Below are 23,353 nucleotides of genomic sequence, written 5' to 3'. Positions count from 1 at the left end.
GGGTGTGAAGAATGACATTATTGCAATGACCTTTTAATAACAAGTCACCCTATAGATCTATCAACAGGGAACGTGTGAAAAAGACAAAGATGATGGCAGAATATGCAGCACTGTGTTTCCACTAAATAAACGCATTGTGGTGCTATGGTTAAGAGTGGGGGCTTTGAATCCATAGTCCAGGGGTTTGGGACATTTCCTGGTGTTTCCTGGCCATGTGACTTCAGACAGGTGTCTTAACTTCTCTGTGCCTCAGTTTCCTCCTCTGGAAAATGGACATGTTAATAGTGTCTGCTTCAGTAGGCTTGTTTTTAACTTTTTATTTGGAGAAAATTTTAGGCTTACAGAAAAGTTGCACAAATAGCACAGAGTTCCTATATACCCTTCACTCAGCTGCCCCTACTGTTAACATCTTACATATACATAGTACATTTATCAAAACTAAGAAATTAACCTTGACACAATACCATTAATAAACTACAGACTTGGTTTGGATTTCTCCAGTTTTTCTACTCATGTCCTTTTTCTGTTCCAGATCCAATCCAAGATCCCACACTGCATTTAGTTTTCATGTCTTCTTGGACTCTAGCCTGTGATAAAGGCTAAAGATTTTTCATGACCTTGACTTTTTTTTTAAGAGTGGGGGGGTAAGGTGGTAAGGGGTGGTGGTGGTTTTGTTAGTGGTGGTGGTTGACCTTGACACTGTTGAAAAGTGCTGGTCAGTAGCTTTGTAGCCTCTCAGTTTGGTTTGTCTAGATTAGACTGGAGATTTTGCATTACTGGAAAGGATACCAGAAAGGTGATGTCTCCTTCCCATACCAAGGGCTTATGATGTCACTATGACTCATTGCTGGTGACGTTAACTTTGATCCCTTGGTTAAGGCGATGTCTGCCAGGATTTCTACTGTAAGGCTATTTTCCTCCAGTTGTTTTGAGGGCTGCATGTTGCAGGATCTACACCAGAGCTTCACATATACTATTGTACTGTTGTTAAATACCTATGTATATGTAAATGCCTGTGTTTGGATCGACTCCTTCTGGAAGGGCAAATAAGAAAATGAGAACCGCAAATGCCTCACTAGGAGGAAGAACACTGGGAGCTCTGAAAGACCGTGGCCAAGGTGGCGGCTCCACCACCTCCCACCGGCGCCTTCATCCACCACCCAGCAGAGCAGAGCTAACTGTGCCGGCTCATAGCTGGGCAAGCCCAACAGAGGGCAGTAGCACTCCCAGCAGATACCCAAGTGGCTGTCAGCGTGCGGGGGTGGGGTGCTCAAGCCTTCCTGGACCGTCAGTTGATTGGCTGCCGACCCGTTCAGATCTGCCAATCACAGGAATCTTGATGAGACCGATGTGCTTCGGCTGTGCAGAGTCGTTGAGGCGTTCTAAGGGTGTCTTTCTGTCCCCATGCCAGCGCCCTGAGTCATGGAAACCAAAGAACTGTAGAAGTGGCTTTAGGGCGGGGCAGATAACCTTCCTTGCCTGGAGCCTCTGCCAGCCCCACATTTTAGTGCTAATGTATTTGAGTTATTAACAGCCTAAAACCTCCGCTTTCTAAGGGAGCCCAGGAGTCCCGCCTCCCCCACTTCAATCTGATCTCCTAACATTCACTCCAGTCGAACCACACAGGGCCTTCGCAGTTGTTCCTTGTGTCCAAAGTGTTCCCCAGATCCCCATATGGTTCACTCACCTCCTTCAGGTTTGTTCGCTTTTTGTTTTTGGTTTTTAGGGCCATACTCGTGGCGTTTGGAGGTTCCCAGGCTAGGAGTCCATTCAGAACTACAACTGCTGGCCTACACCACCATAACATCAGATCTGAGCCATGTCTGGGACCAACACCACAGCTCATGGCAACGCCTGATACTTAACCCATTGAGCGAGGCCAGGGATAGAACCCACAACCTCATGGTTCCTAGTCAGATTCATTTCCACTGGGCCATGATGGGAACTCCTCCTTCAGGTCTTTACTCAAAGGTCATCTATTCAGTGAAGCCATCTCTGAATCAGACAATTTCAAACTGCAAACCACCTACCTCCCTTCTGCTACACTGTTTTCTGGATCACTTTTGTTTTTGTCTTTTTAGGGCCACACCTGCTGCATATGGAAATTCCCAGGCGAAGGGTCAAATCGGAGCTACAGCTGCTGGTCTACACCACAGCCACGGCAGCTCAGGATCCGAGGCACATCTGCAACCTACTCCACAGCTCATGGCAATGCCGGATCCTCAACCCACTGAGCGGGGCCAGGGATCGAACCTGCATCCTCATGGATACTAGTCAGATTTATTTTCACTGCGCCACAACCTGAACTCCCTGGATTACTTGTCATTTTTTAAGTAGAGTTTTTTCAAAATTGTGTTAGAATATATGACATAAAATTTATCTTTTTTTTTTTTTTTTTTGGTCTTTTTGCTATTTCTTGGGCCGTTCCCGCGGCATATGGAGGTTCCCAGGCTAGGGGTCCAATCGGAGCTGTAGCCACTCGCCTACGCCAGAGCCACAGCAACGCGGGATCCCAGCCGTGTCTTCGACCTACACCACAGCTCACAGCAACGCCAGATCATCAACCCACTGAGAAAGGGCAGGGACCGAACCCGCAACCTCATGGTTCCTAGTCGGATTCGTTAACCATTGCGCCACGACGGGAACTCCTAAAATTTATCATTTTTAAGTGCACATTTCTGTGGTATTAGGTGCATTAGTGTTGTGCAGCCATTGCCATCCATATCTAGAGCTTTTTTCATCTTCTAGGGCCAAAACTCTGCCCCCACTAAATACTAATTCCCCCTCTTGCAACCTCTGGTACCCAGCACTTTACTTTCTGTCTCTATGATAAGTTAACTACCTTAGGTACCTCACATAACAGCAATCATATAGTATTTGTCTTTCTGTGACTGGTTTATTAACATAATGTCCTCAAGGTTCATCCATGGTATAGTATGCATCAGAATTTCCTTCTTTATTAAGGCTGAATAATATTCCATTGTATGTATAAAAACATTTCGTTTATCCATCCATTGGATCTTGGACATGTGAGTTCCTTTGGCTATTGTGAATTATGCTGCTATGAACGTGGGTGTGTAACTATGTTCAGGTCCCTGCATTCAGTTCTTTAGGATACATACCCAGAAGTAGAATGACAAAATCGTATGGTAACCCCATTTTTATTTATTTTTGCTTTTTAGAGCCACATCCATGGCATATAGAGGTTCCCAGGCTAGGGGTTGAATTGGAGCTGTAGCTGCAGGCCTATGCCACAGCCATAACAATGTCAGATCCAAGCCACGTCTGTGACCTACACCACAGCTCATGGAAATGCCAGATACTTAACCCAATGAGCAAGGCCAGAGATCAAACCTGCAACCTCATGGTTTCTAATCGGATTCATTGCTGCTGTGCCACAATGGGAACTCCTCCATCTTTAATTTTTTTGAGGCACTTCCATACTGTTTTTCATGGTGGCTGAACCAGTTTACATTCTCACCAGAAGTGTACAAGAGTTCCACATTCTTCAGAGCTCCCTGGTGGCTCAGGAGGTTAAGAATCTGGCATTGTATCACTGCTGTGGCACAGGTTTGACCCCTGCCCTGGGAACTTCCACATGCCACAGGCACAACCAAAACATTGGAAACAAGACTTCCATTTTCTTCACTTGTTAGATTTTTTTTTTTTTTTTTTTTTTTTGGCCACATTCATGGCATATGGAAGTTCCCAGTCCAGGGATCAAACCCATATGGCTGCAGAGACCACACTGGATCCTTAACCCACTGCATCACAGTGGGAACTCCTTAGATTCCTTTTTTTTTTTTTTTTTTTTTTTTTTGTCTTTTTTTTGTCTTTTTGCCATTTCTTGGGCCACTCCCATGGCATATGGAGGTCCTCAGGCTAGGGGTCAAATCAGAGCTACAGCTGCCAGCCTACACCACAGCCATAGCAACGTGGGTGTTATTGAGTGACCCTGAGTCTTCTCATGGGTGGGTGGTCACAGCTTCAGGCTCCTATGCGCAATTTCCCCCAGTTTGGCCCAGGTCCAAGCCGGCAGCAGGGTTGAGGGAAGCTCTTCCAGACTGCTTCAGTTCCTCCCCACACTCTGGGGCACTCTGAGAGGGCTCCTCTGCCTCAGGCCTTGGACAGCATGATTCAGTACATCCAGAGGATGTTAAGGATGTCTGGGACCAGCACAGCCAAGGTCATCACTCCTTGAATTTTATTCTATTTATTTATTTAGGCCATGCCTGCAGCATGAGGATGTTCCTGGTCCAAGGATCAAACCTTTACCACAGCAGTGACTTGAGCTACAGCAGTGACACTGCTGGATCCTTTACCCACAGAGCCACCAGGGAACTCCAACCCTCAAATTTTAGGATGGCATCACAGTGGTGCTGGCTGTGTAGACTATAGCCATGGCCACCCCATTTGGCAAGGCAACTGGTGAGTATGGAGCAGCTCACTATACTAAGGAACCAACTGTGGACAGGATAGTGGGGGTCAGGAGTGAAGGAGAGGAAAGGGAATACCAGAGAGGAACAGGATGCCCCCCAAACATCCCCTAAGACTCAAGTGCCCCAAATTGACAAAGGGCTGTGAGCAGACACACATATGGGTATAGGAGTCTGCAAGATAATACAGACTGCCCCAGGGCCAGGGAGAGTTGGGAGAAGACAGTGGCAGGGTAATTAGTCAGGCACGCAGAAGGCAGTCACATGGGGCTGTCACAAGAGACTGTTGGCAGGCTTCAAAGGTTGGGGTGAGCTTCAGGAACATTCACCCATTCATTTACTCTTTTTTTTTTTTTTTTTTGAAACTAACACCTAGTGAGCTGCCCCCATGTTCCACACTGGGGACACCACACCAATCAAACAACCAACCAAGGGACTTCCTGTTGTGGCTCAGTGAGTTACAAACCCAACTAGTATCCATGAGGATGTGGGTTAGATCCCTGGCCTTGCTCAGTGGTTTAAGGATCTATCATTGCTGTGAGCTGTGGTGTAGGTCACGGACCTGTCTCAGATGTGGAGTTGCTGTGGCTGTGGTGTAGCCTGGCAGCTACAGCTCTGATTCGACCCCTATTTTGGGAACTTCCATATACTGCAGGTGCAGCCCTGAAAAGAAAAAAAAAAAAAAGGCAAAAACAAACAAAGAGCACACAACCAAAATCTGTCCTCTTGGAGTTGATGGTAACCAAGTCCACAGGAGATGTTCAACATGTGCGGGTGGGGAGGTGGTGTCTCCAGGGGTCTTTACAGAAGAAGTAGAAACTGGAGTTCCCTGTGGCCTAGTGGTTAAAAGATCTGGTGTTTTCACAGCTGTGGCTTGCATCACTGCTGTGGCATATGTTCAACCCCTGGCCTGGGAACTTCTACATGCCGTGCCGCGTCCAAACAAAAAAAAGTAGTAGTAGCTGAAGAGAGAAACTGAATGGTGACACGGAAACCTTTGATCCCAGTTGTGAGGAATCACCACCAAGTCTGAAAGGAGCCAGGTTCAGAAATGGGCAGGGGACTCAGTGAATGTGACTCTGGGTCTCATCCAGCTGGATCCCATCTACCACATAGCTACACACAGAGAGCTAGAAACTCAGCAACAGCCCCCACTATGGTTGGGTGGACAGTCAAACACAGAGAGAGGCATAGGAACACACCACTGTCACGCACAGACATAGCCCCACAGTCAGAATGGACCACTGTTGAGGCACAGTCATAAACACACATTGTCATATACTGTCACTGACATACCGATGGTGGAGGGGCACCCATACGAGTCACACCCATACAAGTCAGGGACACACAGTGTTACAAACACATACCAACAGCTGGACACAACTACATAATGGAATCCCACATCAGAGACCACCCCAGATTGGCATTGTCAGTCAGACCTTTATACCACCGCTGAGACACAGAGTTTCACACACACACACACACACACACACACACACACACACACACACGAAGTCAGAGATTCATATAGGTACAGGCACACACTGGTAGACACAATCACACACAGATATGTAAAGGGCTATAACAGTCACATGTGTCTTGATGGTGGGACAATCATTTATCCACAAGTTGGGGACACATGGGGTGTCATAAACACAGTCATCTACCCACTAGTGTTCAGACATGCAATCACACACACATTATTGCATGGACCATCAAAGAAATGTTGACACACCTAATCCCAGCCCCTCAGAATTCTGGGACAAATTCCACATCCTTCCACACACACAGAATGACAGACACCCAGAAGCTGATACAATCACAAGTGCACATGCAGCTACTGACACGTGGACACACAAAGTCCCACATGTACCAATGTCCACACTGACACACGTGGGGACTATCCCTGACCTACCCTCATACAGCCACACACAAACGTACACACCTTTGTTTGAGTTCTGAGAAACTACGAAAACCCATGAAAACATCCACACTCTATCGCAATCTCACACACACATACGCACACACACACAATTGTGAACATGCACACTACCCTACAGGATCCTCAACCGTCCAAGCGAGGGAGGTGGAATAAGGTATTAGTGTGAATCCCCCATAATAACAGTAGCAAACGCTTACATGGCTGTTCTGCATAGATTAACTCCATTATTCCATAAAACAAAGCCCAAAAAACAAACAAAACAAAAAACAAAAAACCTCTACGAGGTTATTATAATTGGCCATTTCAGAGGTGAGACTATTGAGGCACAGACAGGTTAAGCACTAGTCCAGACTCCAGGAGCTAGATTAGCAGTCCTTCTTCTTCCCTAACGTCAGCGCCGAATCAGCGCCTGGCACACAGTAAGCCTTCAAATGTTCGTTGAAAAAATGAGGGAATCCACATTACTTAGACCTTTAATATTTCATTCCCGTATTTCAGGTGGGCACTAGGACTGTCAGTTGAGTTCACCCGCTGCCTGAGTCCAATGTCCCAGCTCCGAAACCGCACAGTCTCTCCTTCCCGAACCAAGCTCGCTCATTCGTGGGGAGTCCAGCTTGCCTCGTTAGGGGAGGGGCCTGACTCACCACGAGGCGGGGCCAAGGTCGCTGCGCCTTTTTATTGGTGCTCCTTTCTTCGAGGCGGGACCTCTCTTAAACTGGCGCTGTTGATTTGCCGGCTCCCTGGTGGCCCGTGACCCAGAAGATCTTCGTGCAACATGGCGGCGCCCAGGGGCAAGACATAACCGGCCCGGATTCCGCGGCCGTCCGCGTGAATAGGTAGGTCCCACGCGGGGAGGCAAGCGTGAATTTATGAGCCCTGGGGCAGCCCCTTTGGGGCCAGCAGCGCGGAAGGGCGGCCCCAGGAGGATCCCGGCTGCCGGGGCCAGGGCACCGTGACCTTTTCGGGTACACGGCGGGACGTTCCGAGGAGAGCTGCCTTCTGTGTACCCGCCTCCCCACATCCCTAATCTCTAATCTTGGAGATGAGACAGCTGAGGCTCAGAAAAGTTAAAGCCGTCTCCCAAGGTCACGCCACAGGTTGGCAGCTAGGCTAAAGTTCGCTTCTTTCTCCCAAGGGCGTCAAAATCCTAGCAGCCAGCCTCAGAGCTGCTGTAGGTACACCCTGCCTAGGGGTTCAGATTTATAGAAGCTTTGTAGAAATTTAGCTCTTCTTATTCATTTGATATTTGTTGGGTACCTACTATATAGCAGGCACTATCCCAGGTGCAAAAGAGACAGCAAAAAGGAAGACAGACAAAAATCTCTGGTCTCAGGAGAGCTAGACGTTGAACAAATCAGAAGTAAATGAAACGTGACTTCAGATGCTAATTGCTAAAAATTCATTCATCAGGATGATGGGGCTTTAGATTGGGAATGGGGCAGTAGTCAGGGAAGGCGTCTCATTTGAATATAGACCTGAATAACCAGGCACAGCAATGAACTGACCTGGGGAAGGAATTTCCAAACAGGGAAAAGCAACCTCAGAGGCTCTGAGACTAGATAAAGTCAGCTTGTTTAAGAAACAGCGTAATGGGAGAGTTCCCTGTTGGTCTAGTGGTTAGGATTCAGAGCTTTCACCTCTGCAGCCTGAGTTCAACCCCTGATCTGGGAACTGAGATCCCACAACAAGCTGCTGCACACTGCAGCCAAAAATAAATAAAAATTAAATAAAATTTAAAAGAGAAATAAATGGTGTAGCTGGAGCTTCCAGTAATAACAGTTGAGTTTGGAGGGATGGAGCCTGTCTGATTTTTATCTCATGTGATGTGCAATTAGTGACTTTAGCCGGAGAACACTTTAGTTTACATTTTAAAAAAGCTCCCTATGACCACTTTAGGGAGAACTGGCTGGAGGCAGGTAAGGAAAGGAGTGTGGGTAGATGAAGAGAGGTCATGGACTGGAGTTGTGGCTTGCAGATGGAGAGAAATGGGATTGTTTGAGGTGGATCTGGATGTAGCAACATGAGCAGCTGATGAATTGGTTGGGGAAGTGAGGAACACAGTGGACTCAGAACCAGGTTTGTGGTTGATTGACTAGGAATGATGGTGTAATGACATCAGGCAAGGATGAGATGGAACAAGTTTAAGCAGGGGCATAAGTTAGGCGCAAAATAAGTTTGAGATGGCTAGGTATACACCAAAGTGGCAGTTAGGTATGGAAGCTGGAGCTCAGGGATGGTGATAACCATTGGGAACTATCAGCACATAGATCTTCATTTCTCAGACTTTAACACACATAAGAGAAATGTGGACTTTTGTTTAAATGCAGATTCTGCTTCAATAGGTCAGGGTTAGGGCTGAGATTCTGCATCCAAATAATGATGCCAATACAGCTGCTCCCTGAATAGCAAAGGTTTAGATTAAGGTCTAATCTCAGCTGGATGTTAGAGTCATTGGAGTGCTTTAAATGCTGATGCCTGGGCCCTACCTCTAGATATTCTGATACAATATATCTGGGGTATGGCCTGGGCATGTGATTCTTTAAAGCTTCCTAGATAATGCTGAAATGAACAAGGTTTGAGAACTATGAGAGCTGCCTACAGAAATACAGAGAGAACACCTCTCTTGGAAGCTGAATGATACCTTACGGTAGCAGACAGACAAGTTCAAAGTGTAGGACTCTTTGCAGCATTATTACTCAAAAGACAGCATTAAGCATCACATAGAAGTTTGTTAGATTAAAAAAGTCTTTGGCTCCACCCTAAACATTCTGAATCAGAACCTGCATTTTAACAATATTCTCAGCAATTCATCTGCACATTCAAGTCTGCAAGCACTGCACACTTTAGAGAAGGAAGCCAGTCTTTCTGATTGGCTGAGAAACAGGCCTGGGGGCTAGGAAGAAAATCAAGAGTGCCAAGGTGGGAGGAGGGCATCACCCATTCCAGATACTTCTGAGAAACTGAGCAAAATGAGGCCAGAGAAATAACCACTGGCTTTGTTAAATGTAGAACGTGCAAGGGGTCTTTACAGGAGTGGTGTCAGTGGAGTGGCTGGGACAAGAGCCAAACTGGAGACAGTGAAGAAGTAACATGTAGACCCCTCTTGGGAAAAGCTGTACTATAAATAGAGCAGAGATGTGGAACAGAGGTGGAAGGAGATGCTAGAGAAAGTTTAAAGGGTGATATGAGTGATCCAAGTATGTACCAACTTATTTTATGAGGCCAGCATTACCCTGATACCAAACCAAACAGACACAATAAGAAACAAAAACTACATCCCAATATCCCTTACCAATATGGTTGCAAAAATCCTCAACAGAATACCAGCAAACCAATTTTGGCAACATAAAAAAAGATTATATACATCATGACCAAATGGAATTTATCCCAGAAATGCAATATTGGTTTAATATTTGAAAACCAATTAATGTAATGTACTTTTCTTTTTTGGTCTCTTTGGTCTTTTTAGGGCCACACCCGCAGCATATGGAGGTTCCCAGGCTAGGGGTTGAATTGGAGCTGTAGCCGCTGGCCTACGCCACAGCCACAGCAGTTCCAGATCTGAGCCAAATCTGTGACCTACACCACAGCTCACAGCAACACCAGATCCTTTACCCACTGAGCAAGGCCGAGGATTGAACCCACATCCTCATGTATACTAGTCAGGTTTGTTAACCACTGAGCCACGATGGGAACTCCTGTAATATACCATATTAATAGAATAAAGGAAGAGTTCCCTGATGGATCAGTGGGTTAAGGATCTGGTGTTGCCACTGCTGTGGCTCTAGTTGCTGCTGTGATATAGGTTCAATCCCTGGCCCAGGAATTTCCACATGCCATGGGCATGGCAAAAAAAAAAAAAAAATAGAATTGGAGTTCTCGTCCTGGCTCAGTGGTTAACGAATCCAACTAGGAACCATGAGGTTGCAGGTTCGGTTCCTGCCCTTGCTCAGTGGGTTAACGATCCAGCGTTGCCGTGAGCTGTGGTGTAGGTTGCAGACGCGGCTTGGATCCCACGTTGCTGTGGCTCTGGTGTAGGCCGGAGGCTACAGCTCCGATTCGACCCCTAGCCTGGGAACCTCCATATGCCGCGGGAGCGGCCCAAGAAATAGCAAAAAGACCAAAAAAAAAAAAAAAAAAAATAGAATAAAGGACAAAAACCACATGATTAGTTCAATAGACCCCAAAAATAAAAAAGACAAAATCCGATACCCTTTCTAATAAAAAATACTCAGCATCTAGCAATAGAAAGGAATTTCCTCAACCTGATAGGTCATCTATGAAAAACCCACAGCTGACATCATATTTAACAATGAAAGAATGGATGCTTCCCCTCACTAAGATCAAGAATAAGACAAGGATGTGCACTCTGGCCACTTCTATTCAACATTGTACTGGAGGTCCAGCAAGGACACTTGGGAAAGAAAAAGAAATAAAAGGCAAACAAATTAGAAAGGAAGGGGTAAAACTATGTCTATTTGCAGATGACATAATCTTATATATAGAAAACTAAGGAATCCAAAAAGCTATTAGGACAAATGAGCAAATTCAGCAAGGTTGCAAGATATAAGATCAACATGTAAGAATAAATTATGTTTCTATACACTACCAATGAACAATTTAGAAATTAAATTATACAATAGCTTCATAAAGAATAGATATTTATGAATAAATTTAACAAAATAAGTAAAGAACTTTTACACTGAAAACTAAAACTTTGTTGAAATTAAAGATGATCTAAAATGGAGAGTTACCTTCATGGCTCAGCTGTTAATGAACCCAACTAGGATCCATGAGGATGTGGGTTTGATCCCTGGCCTCACTCAGTGGGTTAAGGATCTGGCGTTGCTGTGGCTGTGGTGCAGGCTGGCAGCTGTTGCTCCAGTTCGATCCCTAGCCTGGGAACTTCCATATGCCACAAACGCAGTTCTAAAAAGCTGATCTAAAATGGAGAGGTATCCCATGTTCATGGATCATGGACATTAATATTGTTGAGACACCAATATTTTCCAAATTGATCTACCGATTCAACACAGTATCTATCAGAATCCTAGCTGGGTTTTTTTTTTTCCAGAAATTGACAGCTGATTCTAAAATGTGCACATAACAGTGAGGGACCCAGAATAGCCAAATAATATTGTAAAAGAAGAACAAAGTAGGAGGACTTAACACTTCTCGATTTCAAAACTGACAGGAGTTCTTTTGTGGTAGAGTGGGTTGAGGATATGGCGTTGTCACTGCTGAGGTTTGGACTGCTGCTATGGCCTGGGTTCGATCACCGGCCTGGGAATTTCCATATGCCATGGTCGCAGCCAATACAAGCAAACAAAACTTACGAAGCTACAATAATCACAACAATGTGGTACTGACATAAGGCTCAACATATAGATCAGCAGAACAGAATTGAAAGCCCAGAAGTAAGCCCTTACATTTATGGTCAGTTGATTTTCAACCAGCATGACAAGGAGGAAAAAAAAGTTTCAACAAATATTAGGAGTTCCCATTGTGGCTCAGCAGTAATGAGTCTAACCAGTATCCTTGAGGATGTGGATTCTATCCCTGGCCTCATTCAGTGGGTTAAGTATCTGGCGATGCTGTGAGCTGTGGTGTAGGTCGCAGAAGAGGCTTAGATCTGGCATTGCTGTGGCTATGGCGTAGCCCAGCAGCTACAGCTCTGATTTGACCCCTAGCCTGGGAACTTCCTTATGGTGCGGGTGTGGCCCTAAAAAGATCAAAAACCAAAAAAACAGTACTAGGAAAACTGGGTACCTACATGAAGTGAACCCTAAAGAAAAACATGGAGCTACTGCTGGGGGGCAACAGGATCAGTGGCATCAGGGAGCACTGGGACACAGGTTTAATCCCTGGCTCAGCACAGTGGGTAAATGATCCAGCATTGCCGAAGCTGTGGTGCAGGTCAAGACTATGGCTTGCATCTGATCCTTGGCCTGGGAATTCCACATACCACAGGGCAACCAAAAAATTGAACAAAAGGAGTTCCCATTGTGGCTCAGCTGTAATGAACCTGACTAGTATGCATGAGGATTCGGGTTCGATCCCTGGCCCTGCTCAGTGGGTTAAGGATAAGCGTTGCGGAGTTCCCGTCGTGGCACAGTGGTTAACGAAGCCGACTAGGAACCATGAGGTTGCGGGTTTGGTCCCTGCCCTTGCTCAACGAGTTAACGATCCGGCGTTGCCGTGAGCTGTGGTGTAGGTTGCAGACGTGGCTCGGATCCTGCGTTGCTATGGCTCTGGCATAGGCTGGCAGCTACAGCTCCGATTCAACCCCTAGCCTGGGAACCTCCATATGCCGTGGGAGCGGCCCAAAGAAATAGCAAAAAGACCAAAAAAAAGAAAAAAAAAAAAAAAAAAAGGATAAGCGTTGCCATGAGCTGTGGTGTAGGTTGCAGGTGTGGCTCAGATCTGGCGTTACTGTGGCATAGGCAGCAGCTGCAGCTCTGATTGGCCCCTAGCCTGGCAACTTCATATGCTGAGGGTGCAGCCCTAAAAAGAAGAAAAGAAATTGGACTTCATCAGAATTAAAAATGGGTGCTGCAAATGATGACATCAAGAAAATGAGGAGTTCCCGTCGTGGCGCAGTGGTTAACAAATCCGACTAGGAACCATGAGGTTGCGGGTTCGGTCCCTGCCCTTGCTCAGTGGGTTAACGATCTGGCATTGCTGTGAGCTGTGATGTAGGTTGCAGATGCGGCTCGGATCCCGCGTTGCTGTGGCTCTGGTGTAGACTGGCAGCTACAGCTCCGATTCGACCCCTAGCCTGGGAACCTCTATATGCTGCGGGAGCGGCCCAAGAAATAGCAAAAAGACAAAAAAAAAAAAAAAAAAAAGAAAGAAAGAAAGAAAAAGAAAATGAAAAGAACTCAAAGAATGGAGAAAGTATTTATAAATCATAAAGGTCTAGAATATATAAATAACTCAATGATAAAAAGATAACCTAATTTTAGATAGGTAAAAGATCTAAATAGATATTTCTTTGAGGAAGATACACAGTGGCCAGTAAGCCCATGAAAAAATGCTCATCATCATTAATTTTTAGGGAATGCAAATCAAAATCACAGTGAGATACCACTTCACACCTATTTGGATGTCTGCAATCAGAAAGACAGATAATAACAACAAGCATTGGCACAAATGTGGAGAAACTGGAACCCTTAAACACTGCTGATGGGGAATGTAAAATGGTGCAGCCACTTCGGAAAACACTTTTGGCTGTTCCTCAAACACAGAATTGCCATATGTCCCAGCAATTTGACTTCTAAGTATATACCCAAGAGAAGTATAAACATGTTCACACAAAAACTACACAACTGTTCATAGCAGCATTAGTCATAGTAGTCAGAAAATGGGAGGCGAGGTCCTGTCGTGGCGAAGCAGAAACGAATCTGACTAGGAACCGTGAGGTTTCGGATTCAATCCCTGGGAATCCCAGCAGCTGTAGTTCTGATTAGACCCTAGCCTGGGAACTTCCATATGCCGCGGGTGCAGCCCTAAAAAAAAAAAGTGAAAAAAAAAAGGGGGGGGTAACCCCAAATGTTCATCAATTGGTAAATGGATAAATAAAATGTGGTTAAGGGAGTTCCCTGGTGGCCCAGTGGGTTATCACTGCAGCAGCTCGGGTCGGTGCTGTGGCATGGGTTCAGTCCCCGGCCCAGGAACTTCCACATACTGCAGGTGTGGCCAAAAAATAATTTTTTCAAAAATGGTTAAATTCATATAATGAAATGGGGGGGGCAGTTAAAAGGATTGATACATGCTACAACAGGGATGAACCTTGAAAACATGCTAAGTGAAAGAGGCCAGTCACAAAAACAGCACATGTGATTCCACATATATGAAGTGCCCAGAATAGGCAAATTTATACCTAGTAGATTAAGGGGTTGCCTAGGGTTGAGAGTGAGGGGAAATGAGAGTGACTGTTAATGAGTATAGGCTTTGGGGGGAGGTTGACAAAAGTGTTCTAAAATTAGCTTTCATGATGGTTGCACAATTCTGTGAATATACAGTCGACCCTTGAACAATGTAGGCGTTAGGGGTGCTGACCCTCCGCACAGTCAAAAAATCCAAATAAAACTTAAAGAGTCGACTCTCCATATCCACAGTTCCACAGCCTCAGATTCAACCAACCACTGATTGTGTATACTGTGATACATATTTATTGAAAAAAAGCATGTAAGTGGAACCACACAATTCAAACCCATGTTGTTCAACCACTCAAAAAACAGTACTTATACTAAGGGTGAACTGTATGGTACATGAAAAAAGCTATTAAACAACAAAATGATCCAATAGAGAGGGAGACCAAGGCAGGAGCTAATTTCTCAAGATAGTGAAGGGTCTGGCCCAGAAGAACAGGGACCCTTGATTGCAACTGTTCTTTAAACTCCACCTTGGGTATGAGGGGCCAGTGGAGCTGATGACTTAGCCATGTCCTCTGGAATGTGGCCTTTAGCAGGTGGGCTTCCAGCTGATTCCCTCTCTTCTCTCTTCCTAGGTGGTTGTCCCACAGGCAAAGGCATGAGCTGGGCCCAAGCCGTTCTGCTGGCCCGGAGCCTTTCTCGGGGCTGGGGAGGCATCTGCAGCACCGCCCTCACAGGAGCCCCCTTCTCTCAGGTAACTGCATCATGGGGTGGAGAGAGGCAGGCAGGCAGGCCTGGAATTTGCTCCCAAGCCCTCAGAATACACCCAATGAAGCCCGCCCTGGGGGATCTGGGTGAACCTGTCTTCTCTGAGGGCCAAATGAATGTCTCTTATTCATTTTTAAGAAGTGTCAGTGCCCCTGTGGGTGAGGAGCTTGAATTTGAAATTAAGAAGGTCTGGGCTGAGTGGATGTGGGTATGGACTCTGAAACTCCTGCATCCACTTGTAAAGATGTGAGCAAAGGAGTTCCCTAGTGGCTCAGCAGTTTAAGAATTCTGCTTTGTCGCTGCTGTGGTTGGTGCCAGTTCAATCCTTGGCCCAGGAACTCCCACAGGCTGCGGGCACAGCCAAAGTACAGGGAAAAAAACAAAAAACACATGAGCAGAAAATTCAATTTCCCTCCCCTGCCCTAAGTGACCAACAGCCAGAGACTGCAACAAGGATGGCGAAGCTGGTGATGACATTAACATCTCCCTTATTTTTTTTTTTTTTTTTTTTTTTTTTTTTTTTTTTGTCTTTTTAGCTATTTCTTGGGCCGCTCCCACGGCATATGGAGGTTCCCAGGCTAGGGGTCGAATCGGAGCTGTAGCCACCGGCCTACGCCAGAGCCACAGCAACGCGGGATCCGAGCCGCGTCTGCAACCTACACCACAGCTCACGGCAACGCCGGATCGTTAACCCACTGAGCAAGGGCAGGGACCGAACCCGCAACCTCATGGTTCCTAGTCGGATTCGTTAACCACTGCGCCACGATGGGAACTCCCAACATCTCCCTTATTGAGCACCTCCCTCTTCCAGGCCCTGGGTGAGGCATTTCAGTTGCATTATCTAATTTGAGGGGTCTCCCCTTCTTTTGGGCATTTTCAAGTTTTTCTGCTTTTTACCCTATGCACATACCACCTGTAGCAGGAATGAATGTATCCCCCTTTTTTAATTTAATTTTTTTATTATTATCATTGTCTTTTTAGGGTCACACCGGCATATGGAAGTTCCCAGGCTAAAGGATGAATCAGAGCTGCAGCTACCAGCCTATACCATAGCTCACAGCAATGCCAGATCCTTAACCCACTGATGGAGGCCAGGGTTCGAACCCACATCCTCATGGATACTAGCCAGGTTTGTAACCTGCTAAGCCACAACAGGAACTCTCTCCCCAACCCCCCTTTTAAAAAAAAAAAAAAACATTGCCTTGCCTAAGCAGGATATCAGGATGGCTATTGGGTACAGCAGAGCACAGGGTTCCAATCTCAGCTCTGCTGCTTTGAAGCTGTGTGACACCAGGCATCTTGTTTCATCTCCCTGCACCTTGATTTCCTCATCTATAAAATGGATACACGAAGAGCATTCCTTCAGCGGACAGTTAAAAAGATTAAATGAGCCTCACTCTCAGAAAATGTTGAACAGCACCTGGAAGTAAGAATATTCAGTAGTAAATATCAGCACTCTTTTTTTTTTTTTTTTTTTCTGGCCACGCCACAGCATGCAGAAGTTCCCGAGTCAGGGATTGAATCAAAGCCATAGCTGAGGCAACTCCCAGTCCTTTAACTCACTGCACTGGGCTGGGGATCAAACCCATGCTTCCACAGCAACCCAAGGCACAGAAGTTGGATTCTTAATCCACCTCACCACAGCAGGAACTCCCTGAAATCTTTCTTTTGAATAGGTAGTTACAGCAGACAATATAGTTCAAAATTTGAAAGTTCTGAGGCCCTGCTGTGACAAGGGTCTATTCCGTTCTTGCCTGACCACCACTTATCTCCCCTCTTTAAAGGCAAGATGTTGCCCATTTATTGTATTTTCTTCTGGAGATACTTCGCAGAAGCAAAAAATATATGTCCATACAGTTGATTCTCATTATTTATAGTAACTTTCTAGAAAGTCACCGCATATGCTGAATTAGTGAATATCAAACCGTTGCTGCCAGGGAATATATGGGGTAGGGTTCCTGTGAGCCTTTGGTCACATTTTTATCAACCAATCAATCATAACCTTATTCCTATGTGTGTTTCTGTTTAAAGACATCTTAAGGGAGTTCTTATCATGGCTCAGCAGTAACAAACCCGACTAGTATCCATGAGGATGTGGGTTTGATCCCTGGCCTCATTCAGTGGGTCAAGGATTCGGCATTGCTGTGAGTCCTGGTGTAGGTCGCAGATGCATCTTGGATCTGGTGTTGCTGTGGCTGTGGTGTAGGCCAGCAGCTGCAACTCCAGTTCAACCCCTGGCCTGGGAACTTCCATATGCCACAGGTGCAGCCCTTAAAAAAAAAAAAAAAAAAGAAAAAGAAAAAGATATATTGTTGGAGTTCCTGTTGTAGCTCACAAGAAGTAAATCAAATGCATCATAGACCTGAATGTAAAATACAAGACCAGGAGTTCCCTGTTGTGGCTCAGCGGTAATGGACACAACTAGTATCCATGAGGACTTGGGTTCGACGCCTGGCCTCACTCAGTGAGTTTAGGATCCAGCGTTGCCATGACCTGTGGTGTAGGTCACAGAGCAGCCTGGGTCCTTCATTGTTGTGGCTGTGGTGTAGGCTGGCAGCTACAGCTTTGATTGACCTCTAGCCGGGGAACTTCCATATGACACATGTTTGGCCCTATAAAACAAAAAAAAAGATGTACTATTGATTCATTAATGTTGAACTCACACCAACAGCACTATAACTTGTGCCTGAGGTTACCTACCATATGTATTTTCTCTGTAGGGAACAGCAAGGCCCTTCTTGCACATAGGAACATTAGGGAGGCTTGGGGGCCTCTTTCAACAGCAAAACCACCAAAACAAAAAGACACAGAAAATGTGCACTAAATCAACCTCTAAAAGGACACTTGGAGTTCCCTGGTGGTCTAGTGGTTAAGGATCCAGTGTTGTCACTGCTGTGGCTCGGGTCACTGCTGTGATGTGGGTTCAGTCCCTGGGCTGGGAACTTATGCATGCTGTAGGTATGGCAAAAAAAAATAAATAAAATAAAAAACATAAAAGGACATTTCTTGACAGCATGGAAGCCAAAACAAGGAGGCTGAGCATTGCCTTGTTCAATCTAAGCTGGGAATGTAGGCTTTAGGCAACTTGAATTTTCTACCCCACTGTATGCATCTGCAAATAGCTGGAAAGCACCAAGACTTTTGGCTTTGGGATTATAGGTGAATTTAGCAAGTAGGCAGATTTGCAAATATGAAATAAATTTTGTCATCTTTTTCTTACACAAATGGGAACGTGCCGTACACAGTTTCGCAAAACCTTGCTTCTTTTAATGATACAGGTTAGAACTCACTCCAGGTCACACAAGACCTCCTCCTTGTGCCTACAGCAGTAGGTGCTCTTTGTCCTGATTCACTGCCATTTGCTAAATTATTTCCCTGCTAATACACATTTGGGCATTTCCACTGACCCAGTGGGAAGCACAAAAGTCATTTTGCGCAGGTGCATTTAGAGATGTCTGGGTTTTTTTTGTTTTGTTTTGTTTTTTTTCTTTTTGTCTTTTTGCCATTTCTTGGGCCGCTCCTGCAGCATATGGAGGTTCCCAGGCTAGGGGACTAATCGGAGCTGTAGCTGCCAGCCTACGCCAGAGCCACAGCAATGCAGGATCCAAGCCGCATCTGCAACCTACACCACAGCTCATGGCAACACCAGATCCTTAACCCACTGAGCAAGGCCAGGGATTGAACCCGCAACCTCATGGTTCCTCGTCGGATTCGTTAACCACTGAGCCAGGACGAGAACTCCCTAGAGATGTCTGATTTAAATACCAGGTGCAGGATTGCTGTGTCAGAGGGTGTTTGTTTGTCTTCATGGTGAATATTGCCAAATTGCCTCCAATGGAGTTTTACCATTACTGCTCACACTTTGTAGTGGGGCCTTATCTTGGCTCTGTAACCATAGCACCACACTTCCTTGGTGGCCCTTGGGGCTGCCCACTGGCACCTTTCCCAGCAAAAAAACCAGCCCAGCAGCGTCCCAGGGGCACTGGGAGGCACCAGATTCCAGCAGTGCCTCTCTGTCTGTAGGTGCCACTCCAGGCAGCACACGGCCTTCACTGCAGCACAGCCATGCACACCTTTGACTCATCGCTGGTCCCGCACCCACCCAAGCCCCCGAGGAGGCCCATCAAGGCCCTGGCACTCCACGAGGAGCTGTTTAGGAAGGCACCGGATGGGACACGGGAGAAGGCGAGCTTTGTGCAGGCCATACAGGACTTTGCGCAGTACAACGTGCACAAGCGGGGCCATGTCGACTTCATCTACCTGGCCCTGCGCAAGATGCGGGAGTATGGCGTCGAGCGGGACCTGGCTGTCTATAACCTGCTGCTTGACATCTTCCCCAAGGAGGTCTTCCGGCCTCGCAGCATCTTCCAGACCATCTTCTACCACTACCCACGGCAGCAGGAGTGCGGGATCGCTGTCCTGGAGCAGATGGAGAACCACGGTCAGGCCAATAGGCCAGCTCAGGCAGCTGGGGGTGGGGGGCTGCCTCCCTCTCCAAGGTCTCGGGCCCTCCATGGCTTTTTGGCACTAACTCCTCTCCTCCTCATCTCTCAGTCTGTCTGGCTTCCTCCCCTGCCCACCCCACCCCGATCCCTTGCTCATCCTCAGCTCCCATCTTCCCTTCTTTCTTCTGCCCCGTCCCTGAGGCTCTGCCTGCATCTGCCTGTCACAGGGGTGATGCCCAACAAGGAAACAGAGTTCCTGCTGATTCAGATATTTGGACGCAAAAGCTACCCCATGCTCAAGTATGTGCGCATGAAGCTGTGGTTCACCCGCTTCAGAAACATCAACCCCTTCCCTCTGCCCCGGGACCTTCCTCAGGACCCCGTGGACCTGGCCAGGTTGGCCTTGCGGCACATGGAGCCCGACCTCAGCGCTAGGGTCACCGTCTACCAGGTATCCACTCCTGTCCACACCCTTGGCCACCTCCCTGTAGTGGAGGCCCCCTTCGGTAACCCCAAGTGATTGTGGTGAGACAGGGGGAAGTTCCCTGGCTGAGCCTCTGCTAGATTCCAGGGCCCTCAGAACAGCCTGACCTCTGACGTCTGCTCCTGCCCCTCTCCCCACACTCACTGTATTCTGGCCCTGGCCTACCTTTCTGTGCCTTAAGCGATCTGTCAGTTCCCTCCTCAGGCGTTTGTGTTCACTGTTCCCTCTGCCAGGAACACCCTTCCCCAGGGACTTCACCTCCTCAAGTCTGAGCTATTCTTTCCCTCCCTGTCCTCCACAGAGCCAAACACTGTGACTTGCTTCTTGTGTCTCTCTCCTGGACCATTCTGTTCATGTGAAATTCTTTTTCTTTTTTCAATTTCACATGCACTGAGCACTTAGCATGTGTCAGGCATTGTTCTAGCATTTTAGAACCATCTCAAGTAGTTGATGTTATCGCCCCCATTTTTTTTGAAATGGCAGTAGTAGGTGCTTATTTTTTTTTATTATAGTTGATTTACAATGTTGTGCCAATTTCTGCTGTACAGCAAAATGACCCAGTCATTCTTTTCCTCATATCATATTCTATCCCAAGAGATTGGACACCGTTGTCTGTGCTATACAGCAGGACCCACCATTGCCCATTCTAAATGTAATAGTTTGCACCTACTAACTCCAGCCTCTCAGTTCATTCCACTCCCTCCCCATCCCCTTGGCAACCACAAGTCTGTTCTCTATTCTGAGTCTGTTTCTCTTTCTAGGGCCGTACCTGTGGCATATGGAAATTCCCAGGCTAGGGCTCAAATCAGAGCTGCAGCTGCCAGCCTACACCACAGCCCGCAGCAACACCAAACTCACATCCTCATGGATACTAGTTAGGTTCTTAACCCACTGAGTCACCAGAGGGAGCTCCTGTGCCGTATTTTAGATTCCACATTTAAGTGACATCATATGGTATTTGTCTTTCTGACTTATTTCACTTAGTGTGAGAACCTCTAGCTGCATCCATGTTCCTGCAAATGGGATTTTTTTTTTCTTTTTTACAGCAAGTAGTATTCCATTGTGTATATGTACCACATCTTAATCCATTCATCTGTCAATGGACATTTAGGTTGTATCCATGATGGCTACTGTGAACAGTGCTCCTATGAACGAACATACAGGTGTATTGCTCCCATTTTGAAGTGAGCAAACTGAGGCATGGGGGGTACAGTGACTTGGCTAAGGTCACACAGACAGTGGCAGAGCCAGTGGGCTGGCTGCAGGGTGCCATGTGAGCATCTCCATTGTCAGCAGCTCTTGCCAAACTGGATAGAAGCAAGAAGGTGGTGGGCTTGAGTGATGTTGTTGGAGGCCCAACAGACAGGCCCAAGAAAGGCTCTGAATTCGCTGGATTCCCCCTTCCTCGTTTCTCTCTCTCCCGCCTCTGTAGGGGCTGTAGGGGCTGTGGGAGCTGCAAGATCCACCCTGACTTTTCCTTGCAGATGTCTTTGCCTGAAGACTCCAAAGATGCAGTGGATCCCACAGAGCCACACATTGTAGGTAAGGTCCTGCGGTTGGGGCGCCAAGTTCCCACTGGACCTGCTGGGTGGGCTTCCTGGGCCTTTGGGCACAGCCCCTCAACCAGGACACCCCGGATATGTGTGTCTCCACACCAGGAATCCAGAGTCCTGATCAGCAGGCCGCCCTGGCCTGCCACGACCCAGCCCGGCCTATCTTCGTCGAGGGCCCCTTCTCCTTGTGGCTTCGAGACAAATGTGTCTATTACCACATCCTCAGAGCTGACCTGCTGCCCCCTGAGGAGAGGGTGAGGGCCCAAAGTGGGAGTCTGGGGTGGGGAGAATGAGTAGGCTTAGAGATAAGGAGGAGTGTGGGAGGGAAGGGGGGAATGGAAGAGCAGAGACCCAGGGGAGAGGTGGCAGGTGACTGGGACATCCTGGGCCGCTGACCCTGCCTGCACCCTCCTCCCTGGGGTAGAAAGTGGAGGAGATTCCAGAGGAGTGGAGCCTCTACTACCCGATGCAGCTAGACCTGGCCTACGAGAGGAGCGGCTGGGATGACTACAAGTTTAACATCAATGAAGGTACAAACTGGGATGGATAGGATTCCGAACACTGCATGGGATGAGGCTGGAGTCGAGGGGTAGGGCCCAGGTGGCGACCTAGCCCAGTAACACACAACAGAGGCCCAAGTACACACACACACACACACACACACACACACACACACACACACACACACACACACACCCCTCCTAAGGGCTCCAGATCTGTCTGCCTCAGTCATTTCCTCCTACACATTTATGGAGCACCTCTGTGCTGGCTACTCAGCATGACCCTCAGGCAGTTCAGGCCAATGGTGGAACAGGCAAGTTGCATTCTTGAGGTCCCAGATGAGGAGCACACAACTCAGTCTCAGGTGGGAGTCAGGAGGCTTTCCTGGTGGAACCTTGAATCAGGAGGCATCACCCAGGTGAAGTGTGGGATGGACAGGTTAGGCAGACGGATGGAATAGCTTGAGCAAAGGCTTAGACACACACAAAGTCCAAAGGAAGCTTAAAGCTCTCTTGGTCTGAAGGGGTGTGGGCATGAGGGACTGCTGCAGTTCCCACTGCACAAACTAAGGGCCTGTCTCTCCCAACAGTGGAGGAAGGCCCTGTCTTCGCCATATGCATGGCGGGTGCCCATGACCAGGCCACACTGGCCAAGTGGATCCAGGGTCTGCAGGAGACCAACCCAGCCCTGGCCCGGATCCCGGTGGTCTTCCGCCTGGCAGGGTCCGCTGGGGAGCTTCTGGCGTCCTCCTCAGGGCCGGAAGGGTCCTCCCCACCCCCATCGGAGGGCCAGGAAGAGGAGGACGACAATCAGCAGAGACAGCAGCAGGGCCAGAGCTGAGCCTGAGCGGTCATAGGTGCACAAGCTGTGGACCGGTGTGAAGGGGTGAGGTAACCTTTGAGTGTTCAGCAAATAAATAAAAGTTTTCCGGCTTGGGGCTGCCTGGCCTCCTCTCTGGCAGTGTGGTTCCCAGCCCCTTTAACGCCTGGTGTCGCGGCTTCTCAGGGGCCCGCCAGCATTCAGAACTGACAAGTTGGGGCCCAGGCCTTCTCTCTCCCTTCACCTGGCCCTCACTCTTTCCTTGTCATCCCCAGAAAGCATTCAGGATGAAGGTGCGGAGGAAGAAGGCTCCAACCCCCCAGGCTCTACAGGCTCTCCTGGCTCTCTTTTCTCGAGTCAGACTCAAACTTCAGTTTTCCCTTCCCTTTCTGCGAAGTCAGAGAGTTTAACTGAAAAGGGAAAAAGATAGCGGATTTTTGCCCGCGCTTACTGCGCGCGTGCGCAATTTCCGCTCGCGGTCTCCTTTTGGCGCCGCGGGGCAGTGAGAGTCCATGAGAAATTTCCCGT

At 47.5% G+C, this 23,353-nt stretch overlaps 1 protein-coding gene across 2 annotated transcripts; it reads left to right on the top strand.

Moving 5' to 3' along the window:
- Positions 7,065-22,966, top strand: ECSIT (ECSIT signalling integrator). 2 transcript variants are annotated; one of them, XM_013987373.2, is made up of 8 exons: positions 7,065-7,214; positions 14,891-15,009; positions 19,047-19,464; positions 19,696-19,919; positions 21,437-21,494; positions 21,611-21,759; positions 21,930-22,035; positions 22,596-22,965. In XM_013987373.2, exons 2-8 carry the CDS (start codon positions 14,914-14,916, stop codon positions 22,844-22,846), a joined length of 1,302 nt encoding a protein of 433 aa, XP_013842827.1. In that variant the 5' UTR covers positions 7,065-7,214; positions 14,891-14,913; the 3' UTR covers positions 22,847-22,965. The 2 variants fall into 2 exon arrangements, with proteins under 2 accessions (XP_013842827.1, XP_013842828.1); XM_013987374.2 differs by lacking the exon at positions 14,891-15,009 and having other exon boundaries at positions 7,121-7,214; positions 22,596-22,966.

Source organism: Sus scrofa, chromosome 2 (genome assembly GCF_000003025.6).
Source record: "Sus scrofa isolate TJ Tabasco breed Duroc chromosome 2, Sscrofa11.1, whole genome shotgun sequence".
In the NCBI taxonomy this organism is placed as follows: Eukaryota; Metazoa; Chordata; class Mammalia; order Artiodactyla; family Suidae; genus Sus; species Sus scrofa.
The sequence above is the reverse complement of the archived record's forward strand: the minus strand, read 5'-3'. Positions and strand labels throughout refer to the sequence as shown.